Raw genomic sequence first — 9,933 nt, forward strand, 5'->3', positions numbered from 1 at the left:
GTGGTAATTGATGTAATAATACTGCTGCAATTGATGTAATGATACTTTTGTTATTTATGTAATACTGTTATAATTGAATTACTAATTATATTGTATTTATGTAATATTGTTGTAATTGATGTTATAATTATGTTAATGACACTGTTGTAATTGATGTAATGATACAATTATAATCATGTAATATTACTGTTGTAATTTATGCAATAATACTACTGTCATTTATGTAATAATACCTTTATAATTGATGTAATAATTTTATGGCAAACATGTAATAAAGCTGTTGTTATTCATATAATAATACTGTTGTAGTTAATGTAATAATACTGTTGCAATTGATGTAATAATACTGTTGTAATGATGTTATAATATTATTGTAATAATAAAATAATAATGTTGTAAATGATGTAATAATATTATTGTAGTTGATGTAATAATACTGGGGTAATTGATATAATACTGTTGTAAGCATGTAGTAATACTGTTGTAATTGATGTAATAATACTGCTGCAATTGATGTAATAAAACACTTGTCATTTGTGTAATAATACTGTTGTAATTGATTTAATAATTATATTTTATTTATGTAATATTGTTGTAATGTTATAATTATGGTAATGACACTGTTGTAATTGATGTAATGATACCATTGTAATCATGTAATAATACTGTTGTAATTTCTGCAATAATACTACTGCCATTTATGTAATAATACCTTTATAATTGATGTAATAATTGTATTGCAAACATGTAATAACACTGTTGTAATTCATATAATACTGTTGTAGTTAATGTTATAATACGGTTGTAATTTATGTAATACTTTTGTCATTTATGTAATTATTCTATTGCAATTGATGTAATGCTGTTGTAATTGATGCAATGATACTTTTGTAGTGATGTAATATACTGTTATAATTGATGTAATAATATTATTGTAATAATGTATTAACACTGTTGTAATTATGTAATAATACTGCCACATTTATTGTAATAATACTTTTGTCATTTATGTAATAATACTGTTGTAATTTATGTAATAATACTGTTGTAATTGATGCAATAAAACTGTTGTAATATATGGAATACTACTGTTTTAATTTATGCAATAATACTATTGTCATATATGTAATACTTTGAAAATTGATGTAATAATTATATTGCAAATATGTAATAACACTGTTGTAATTCATATAAAATACTGTTGTAATTTATGTAATAATACCTTCGTCATTTATGTATTAATATTATTGTAATTGATGTAATAATACTGTTGCAATTGATGCAATAATACTTTTGTAGTGATGTAATAGTACTGTTGTAATTGATGTAATAATACTGCTGCAATTATTGTAATAATACTTTTGGCATGTATGTAACAATACTGTTGTAATTTATTTAATAATTATATTGTATTTATGTAATATTGATGTTATAATTATGTTGTAATTATGTTAATGACACAGTTGTAATTGATGTAATGATACCATTGTAATCATGTAATAATACTGTTGTAATTGGTTGCATAGTACTATTATGACATATATATTAATACTGTTGTAAAACATATTTATAAAAATGCCTTCTTAAAAAGAAGTAAAGTATGAATGGCTGCAGAATCAGCATGAATAAACATCTCTCTGGTTCTGTGCAGCCTGACATGACAGCCAACACACACACACACAAAAAGTCAAACTCTGGCTTTTTTTTTTTTTATTCATGAAAAAAAACAAAAACCCAGCAGAACATCAATGGGAGGCCAGCACAGACCGACCCCGCGTCTCCAACAGGTGAGGACGACGCCTGTGGCCACGCCCCCCCAGCAGGTGTAGGACAGGTGCTCGACACACACGATGCAGGAGAAGACTGAAAGAGGCACAACAGAGTCTATGTACGCCCTCACAGACAGCGTGTGCTATTTACACTTATTACAAAGAGCGCTCCGCTCCAGCAGGGGGGCGACAAAACGGCCCTGGAGTTCGATGCCGATGGATACAAAGGGGCCGACGATCCAGATTCCGGGGGACACTTATAAAACAGTCAGTCGTAGTAAAATAACCGAAGGTCTTTCTTTTTTTTTTTTTTTTAAACAGCTCGTTTGTACTTGCACGCTATCAGCTGGTCAAAGGAAGACACGTCGCGGACGCGGATCGCTTTCACACGGATTGCATATGTTTGTCCTCCCCGCACCCTTCCTTTGCATGACAGGAAAAGGCCGGGCGGCAGGTGACCGACTCCGCCCACCGCCACCTGCGTAGCACGTTTCTCCGTTTCCGACCTTTAAGACACTTTTTTTCTTCTTCGCGTCGATAAATAAAAACAACAACAAAAAGTCGGCGTAGGAGGAGGAGGGGGAGGGGGGAAGACTGCACATAAATAAAAATGGCGTTTTTCACATTTGTAGTGGCGTTACAGTGACGGGGGCGGTGGGGGCAGCGGCAGTGCCGTGTGGTCAAGGCATTGTTGGCATAAATTCATTATATATATCTTTTATATAGCGACGCGGTACACGTGGGGGCCGGGCGCTGGCGCTCCAGAGTCAGATCAGTCGTCACCTGGCGCGCCTTTTTCCCCGAAGTTGATAATAATAATAATAATAATAATAATAATAATAATAATAATAATAATAATAATAATAGCGATGACAGTAAGAAGGAGTGAGGCTGCAGTCTTTAAGGCCGTGTCAAACTACTTGGTCCTTGATTTCGTTGGCGAGAAGAAAAAGGAGACGGTTCAAATCAACATCACGCACGTAAACACAAACATCCTCCCAAAGGGGGGACAACGAAAAAAACAACAACAAAAAAGAAGTCAGTAGCTGGGAGCGAAAGTTGGTCAGTGTAAAACATCGAGTGCAGTCTTTTTTTTTTCTTCTTTTCAGATCTTTGTGCAGGTTATGTCCATGATGCAACAGTGAAGAACACCACAACTTCTACAAAATGCAAAACGTCCCCCGTGGGTCGACACCGCCACGGCCAGAGTCGTTGCCGCCATCGCCGCGGCCACAGTCGCCATCGCCACGGCCACAATCGCCATCGTCACGGCCACAGTCGCCATCGCCACGGCCACAGTCGCTGCCGCCATCGCCGCGGCCACAGTCGCCATCGCCACGGCCACAGTCGCCATCGCCACGGCCACAGTCGCCATCGCCACGGCCACAGTCGCTGCCGCAATCGCCGCAGCCACAGTCGCCGCCGCGGTCACAGTCACCGTCGCCTTCGCCGCGACCACAGTCGCCGCGGAGGCCACAGTCGCCGCCGCCATGGCCGCAGCCACAGTCGCCACCGCGGCCACAGTCGCCGCCGCCTTCGCCGCGGCCACAGTCGCCGCCGCCTTTGCCACAGTCGCTGCCGCGGCCACAGTCGCTGCCGCAATCGCCGCAGCCACAGTAGCCGCCGCGGTCACAGTCGCCGCCGCCTTTGCCGTCGCCTTCGCCGCGACCACAGTCGCCGCCGCGGCCACAGTCGCCAACTCGCAATCGCCGCAGCCACAGTCGCCGCCGAGCCCACAGTCGCCGCCGCCATGGCTGCGGCCACAGTCGCCAAAGCCATGGCCGCAGCCACAGTCGCTGCCGCCATAGCCACAGCCAAAGTCGCCACTGCCATGACCGCGGCCACAGTCGCCGCCGCCATCGCCGTGGCCAAAGTCGCCGCCGCCATCGCCCAGGCCAAAGTCGCCGCCACGGCCACATTCGCCACCGCCATGGCCGCAGCCACAGTCGCCGCTGCCATCGCCGCGGCCACAGTCGCCACCGCCATGGCCACAGTCGCCGCCGCAGCCACAGTCGCCGCTGCCTTGACCGCGGCCACAGTCGCTGCGGCCACAGCCGCCATCGCGGCCACAGTCGCCGCCGCCATCGCCGCGGCCACAGTCGCCGCCGCCACTGCCGCAGCCACAGTCCCCGCCACCATCGCCGCGGCCACTGTCGCAGCTGCCATCGCCGCGGCCACAGTCGCAGCTGCCATCGCCGCGGCCACAGTCGCCGCCGCCATCGCCGCCGCAGCGGCCACAGTCGCCGCCGCAATCACTTCAGCCACAGTCACGGCCGCCATCGCTGCCTCCGCGGCCACGGTCACCACCGCCGTCGCTACAGTCGCCGCCACCTCTACCGTCGCAACCGCCGCCACCGCATCCGCTGCCACCCTACTCCTTGACCTCGTGCTCCGGCTCCACCGGGCCGCCCCGGTTGAGATGCTCCTCGGTCTTGACGCAGAAGGTGGCGCTGTTGGTCTGCGTGCTCTCGTCCAGCTCCTTCAGCAGCTCGCCGCCCTCCTTCAGGTCCGTCAGGTCCTCGTCGAAGGCGGGGCTGCTGCTGCTGCTCCTCGTGCTGCTGTTGGGCGTGGCCTTGGCCGGGTGGTTGACGTAGAAGCGCTGGTTCTGGAAGAACTTGATGATGGTCAGCTTGGGCAGGTCCAGCTGGGCGGAGAGCGTGTGGATGGCCTCCTCGTCCGGGTACAGGCCCACGTCCTGGATGAAGCTCTGCAGGATGCCCAGCGCCTCCAGGGAGATCTTGCCGCCGCCCGTGCGCGACTTGAGGGCGCCCGTGCGGCCCCCGTCGTCCTCCGCCTCGGCCGGGGAGGCGGTGGAGGGCTGGCGGGGGGGCAGGCGGGGCCCGCTGGTGGGCTGCTGCTGCAAGGGCTGCTGGGACAGGAGAGGCTGCGACGGGTGCTGCAGGGACATGGCGGTCTGGTGGTGGTGCTGGGCCTGCGGAGGTTGCAGAAGGACGCCGTCAAAATGGAACATTTCCGGGAAAATATGCTCCCAATTGCAAGCTTCAGTATAACTTAGGGCTGAAAACCAAGTGTTTTATATCAATCATACAGTGGGGCAAAAAGTATTTAGTCAGCCACCGATTGTGCAAGTTCTCCCACTTAAAATGATGACAGAGGTCTGTAATTTTCATCATAGGTACACTTCAACTGTGAGAGACAGAATGTGAAATCCAGGAACTCATATTGTAAGAATTGTAAAGATTTTATTTGTAAATTATGGTGGAAAATAAGTATTTGGTCAACCATTCAAAGCTCTCACTGATGGAAGGAGGTTTTGGCTCAAAATCTCACGATACATGGCCCCATTCGTCCTGTCCCCTTAGCAGAAAAACAGCCCCAAAGCATGATGTTTCCACCCCCATGCTTCACAGTAGGTATGGTGTTCTTGGGATGCAACTCAGTATTCTTCTTCCTCCAAACACAATGAGTTGAGTTTATACCAAAAAGTTCTATTTTGGTTTCATCTGACCACATGACATTCTCCCAATCCTCTGCTGTATCATCCATGTATCCATTTTGGTATAAAATGTACAGCCTGGACAAGTCGCCACCTCATCGCAGGACCAACACAGACAGACAACATTCACACTCACATTCACACACTAAGGCCAATTTAGTGTTGCCAATCAACTTATCCCCAGGTGCATGTCTTTGGAACACATTTCCTGAGTTTATAAACATAATATAAATTCATAAAAAATGAAATAAGATCTTGTGATGCTAAAAAATATCGATGAGATCATAGTAGAATCGACTAGATACACGCTTGTACTTGTACTTGTTTATATTGTCGCGTCCCGGAAGAGTTGGTGCGGCAGGGACTTCTGGGAATTTGTTCTGTAGTGTTTCTGTTGTGTTACAGTGTGGATGTTCTCCCAAAATGTGTTTGTCATTGTTGTTTAGTGTGGTTTCACTTCAAGGCACGTGTTTATGACAGTGTTGGTGTTGTTCACACGGCCACCCTTAGTGTGACATGTATGGCTGTTGACTAAGTATGCCATTCATTCATGTGTGTGGTGTGTTCAAAGTTAAGATAATTGTTTTTATAGTTTAATGGTCAGACATTTTGAAAAAGTTGAAATAAATATACCATATTTGTCAGCCTTGAGACACAAATTTGAGGATTCAGTGTTTCAGTGTTATAATTGCACCTATATCGTTTTTGAGCCAAAAAGTGTCCATTCTGCCGTGAACTTGTTCGTATGCATGACACGACGACTGTCGGGGGACCGGTACTTTTTAGAAGCGGTATAGTACCGAATGTGTTTCATTATTGTTTGGGGACCAGTACTTTTTAGAGGGGTATAGTACCGAATATGATTCATTATTGTTGGAGGACCAGTACTTTTTAGAGGCGGTATAGTACCGAATATGATTCATTATTGTTGGAGGACTAGTACTTTTTAGAGGCGGTATAGTACCAAATATGATTCATTATTGTTTGGGGACCGGTACATTTTAGAGGCGGTATAGTACCAAACATGATTCAATATTTTTGGGGGACCATTACTTTTTAGAGGTGGTATAGTACCGAATATGATTCATTATTGTTGGGGGACTGGTACTTTTTAGAGGCGGTATAGTACCGAATATGATTCATTATTGTTGGGGGCCCGGTACTTTTTAGAGGCGGTATAGTACCGAATATGATTCATTATTGTTGGGGGACCGGTATTTTTTAGAGGCGGTATAGTACCGAATATGATTCATTATTGTTGGGGGAGCGGTACTTTTTAGAGGTGGTATAGTACCGAATATGATTCATTATTACTGCGGTACTGTACTAATACCGGTATACTGTACAATCTTACTGGATACCCACCCATCCATCCGTCCATTTTCTACCGCTTTTCCCTTTTGGGGTCGCGGGGGGTGCTGCATTCGGGCGGAAGGCGGTGTACACCCTGGACAACTCTGTTCCACCATGCTGCCTCTTTTTTTATTTTATTTTTGAGATTACATTTTTACTTTTACCTTGCAACAAAAGCAAAAGCTTTAGCCACAAAAAGAATAAATACCACGGCCCCACGGTGCGTTGCAAAGTCTCGCGCCCTTTCGAGCTCTGTAGCAGTCACCAGGAATAGATTTTAAAATGGACAGTTATTGCATGGGATCGGAACGGTGTAACAGGGGTTAGTGCATGTGCCTCACAATACAAAGGTCCTGAGTTGTCCTGAGTTCAATCCCGGGCTCGGGATCTTTCTGTGTGGAGTTTGCATGTCCTCCCCGTGACTGCGGCTTCCTCCCACCTCCAAAAATATGCCAAATCAACCTACGGCAACACTGTCTGTGTTGGCCCTGCGACTTGTCCAGGGTGTACCACACATTCCGCCCAAATGCAGCTAAGATAGGCTCCAGCACCCCCCGCAACCTCAGAAGGGACGAGCAGTAGAACATGGATGGATGGATGGATGAATGGGATTGGTATCGGCCGATATCACTCATGGATGATGGGTAGGGATGTCAGATATTCCGATATTGTCTAACTCTTAATTACCAATATCAATATCAACCGATACTGATATATACAGTCGTGGAATTAACACATTATTATGCCTAATTTTGTTGTGACCCCCCGCTGGATGCATTAAACAATGTAACAAGGTTTTCCAAAATGAATCAACTCACGTTATGGTAAAAAAATGCCAACATGGCACTGCCATATTTATTATTGAAGTCACAAAGTGCATTATTTTTTTTCTAACATGCCTCAAAACAGCAGCTTGAAATTTGGGACATGCTCTCCGTGAGAGAGCATTAGGGGGTTGAGGTGGGCGGAGTTTTAGATAGGTGGTAGCGGGGGGCGTACATTGCTGGGTCCAGTAAGTTAGTGCTGCAAGGGTTTCTGGGTATTTATTCTGTTGTGTTTATGTTGTGTTACGGTGCGAATGTTCTACCGAAATGTGTTTGTCATTCTTGTTTGGTGCGGGTTCACATATTTGTAACAGTGTTAAAGTTGTTTACACGGCCACCCTCAGTGTGACCTGTATGACTGTTGACCAAGTCTGCCTTGCATTCACTTGTGTGTGTGAAAAGCCGCAGATATTGTGTGATCGGACCGGAAGGCAAAGGTTTATTTATCGGTGCCTTATTTCTCTCTATGTCTGTGTACACAGCGGCGTTTTAAAAAGTCATAGATTTTACGTTTTGAAACCGATACCGATAATTACAGATATTACGTTTTAAAGCATTTATCGGCCGATAATATCGGCAGTCCGATTTTATCGAACATCCCTAATGATCGGTATTGTAATCGGCAGCATACAGCCCTAAAAGGGAACTTTGCTTGTCCACTAAATAAATAGAAACAGCTTGAACCTGGAACAAATTATTCCTAGTTAATTATGACCTATGGGAAAATGTTTTCACATGCCACTAATTCATATGGATGACGGATTTAATTGTGTTCAATCTCAAATCAAAAACATTTTGAGGGGGGGAAAAGTATGTAAGCGCACACAATAAGAAGAGTTGTTGTATTTGTTCGCTATCAGCCTCCATTGTGATGTGCAGCGGCGTGAGAACGCCATCAGTGTAAACAAACGGCACTCAAATATTCTCATTGTGTGTTCGAGGAGGAAGCGAGTGGGCGAGCGGCGCCCCCTGTTGACCCGCTTTCATCCGCTCTGCAAGTAGGAACGCTCGGAGAGATGTTTTGTAACGCGGTGTTTTTGCGAAAACACTTTTCCCATAAGCCCATAAGCGCTCTAACCCTCGGCTTGAGTCGCTATTCGGTACAGTGGGAGCGCCGGCGTGCGCATTCGGTGCGTCGCTCACCTGCAGGTGGTCGGCCGAGACATGCGAGAAGTGCGAGGGCCGCTCGCCGTGGTGCTGCTGCTGCCCCGCGCTGCTCTCCTGCTCGTAGATGGCGTCCCGCTCGGCCTGCGACAGGCTTAGGAAACGACGGATCATGGAGAGGTTCTCCCACAGCGTACGGTTCTCTGGGGACGGATCCTCCTTCCAGCGAAGCAACTCGCACAGCCAACCCTAAAAAACAACAACATATATTTAAGTGTTTATTTTGATAACCGAAAAAAGAACGCTTGGAACATCAGAAAATATTTGTGGAGGGAGGTGTGGCCAGCGCTGCCTGCAGGAGCAGAGGTCACCGCCTCTGTCCATGGTGCTGAGGACAGAGCACTCTCGTGACAGAGACACAGCTGAACAGGTGATACGAGTTATCTAATCACCTGTTGTCTTTAACAGTAGCGGCCGGCAACAGTGGACAAAAAAAGGATTGGGAGTGACTGCAAAATATTTTTGAATGATCTTGTCAAAAACATTAAAATTTTGTCAACTTTGCATGCCAGTCTACAATATTAAAGTGCAAAACAAAAAAAGAAATTGCTTGCGCAAAAATTTCCTGTCAAATTTTAAATAAATACATTTGGCCAGAAAGTGTCTTTTTTAGGTGTGCTTCAATACAATTGTGGGAAAGGCCATGATAAAATAATGTGGTGGACCACGATAACATGATGTGGCGGGCCACAACTCAATTATATGGAGGACCACAATATAATAATGTGGCGAGCCAATTAAAATTATATAGCAGGCCACAATTAATATTATTGCATGCCGAGTTTAAAAATTATTGGACAGTCCATGATAAAATCATATGGTAGGCCACGAAAAAAATATATTGCAGGGCACAATTCAATTTGTGGGGTGTCAATTTTAAACTATTGGAGAGACCACAATAAAATTGAGTAGAGGACCATAAAATGATATGGCAGGCCACAGTAAAACAATGTGCCGTGCCATTATTAAAATTATGGGATAGGCCAGTTAAAATTAAGTGGCTGGCGACAATTACTGATATGCCCGACCACGAAAAAGTAAAGTATTGGGGAATATTAAAATTATTTGGTGGGCCATTTTAAAAAACAATGTACCGTGCAAATTTAAAATCACTGGACAGTCTACTTGAAATTATGTGGTTGGCAACAATTACTGGTTCAGACGACCAAGGTAAAATTTAAGTCGTGGGGCATATTAAAAAGATGTGATGTGTCACTGTAAAATGATGTGGCGTACCACAATAAAATTATATGGCGGACAACCATTAAACAATATGGACAGCAATGATAAAATTATGGGCTATGCCACATTAAAATGATGGGAAAGGCCACTTTTAAAATTGTGTGGTGGACATAGCTCGGTTGGT

At 44.9% G+C, this 9,933-nt stretch overlaps 1 protein-coding gene across 7 annotated transcripts in view; it reads right to left on the reverse strand.

Moving 5' to 3' along the window:
* Positions 1–3,988: 3,988 nt before the first annotated feature.
* satb1b (SATB homeobox 1b) overlaps positions 3,989–9,933 on the reverse strand; it is a 210,205-nt gene continuing 204,260 nt past the window's right edge. For all 7 annotated transcript variants that reach the window (XM_061915459.1, XM_061915464.1, XM_061915463.1 and 4 more), the window contains 2 exons: positions 8,547–8,756; positions 3,989–4,701 (listed from right to left, as the gene is read on the reverse strand). In XM_061915459.1, the coding sequence (XP_061771443.1) occupies positions 4,141–4,701; positions 8,547–8,756 (771 nt within the window). In that variant the 3' untranslated portion in view covers positions 3,989–4,140. The remainder of the gene's footprint in view (positions 4,702–8,546; positions 8,757–9,933) is intronic.

The sequence above is a fragment of the Nerophis ophidion genome, linkage group LG11 (genome assembly GCF_033978795.1).
Source record: "Nerophis ophidion isolate RoL-2023_Sa linkage group LG11, RoL_Noph_v1.0, whole genome shotgun sequence".
Taxonomy (NCBI): Eukaryota; Metazoa; Chordata; class Actinopteri; order Syngnathiformes; family Syngnathidae; genus Nerophis; species Nerophis ophidion.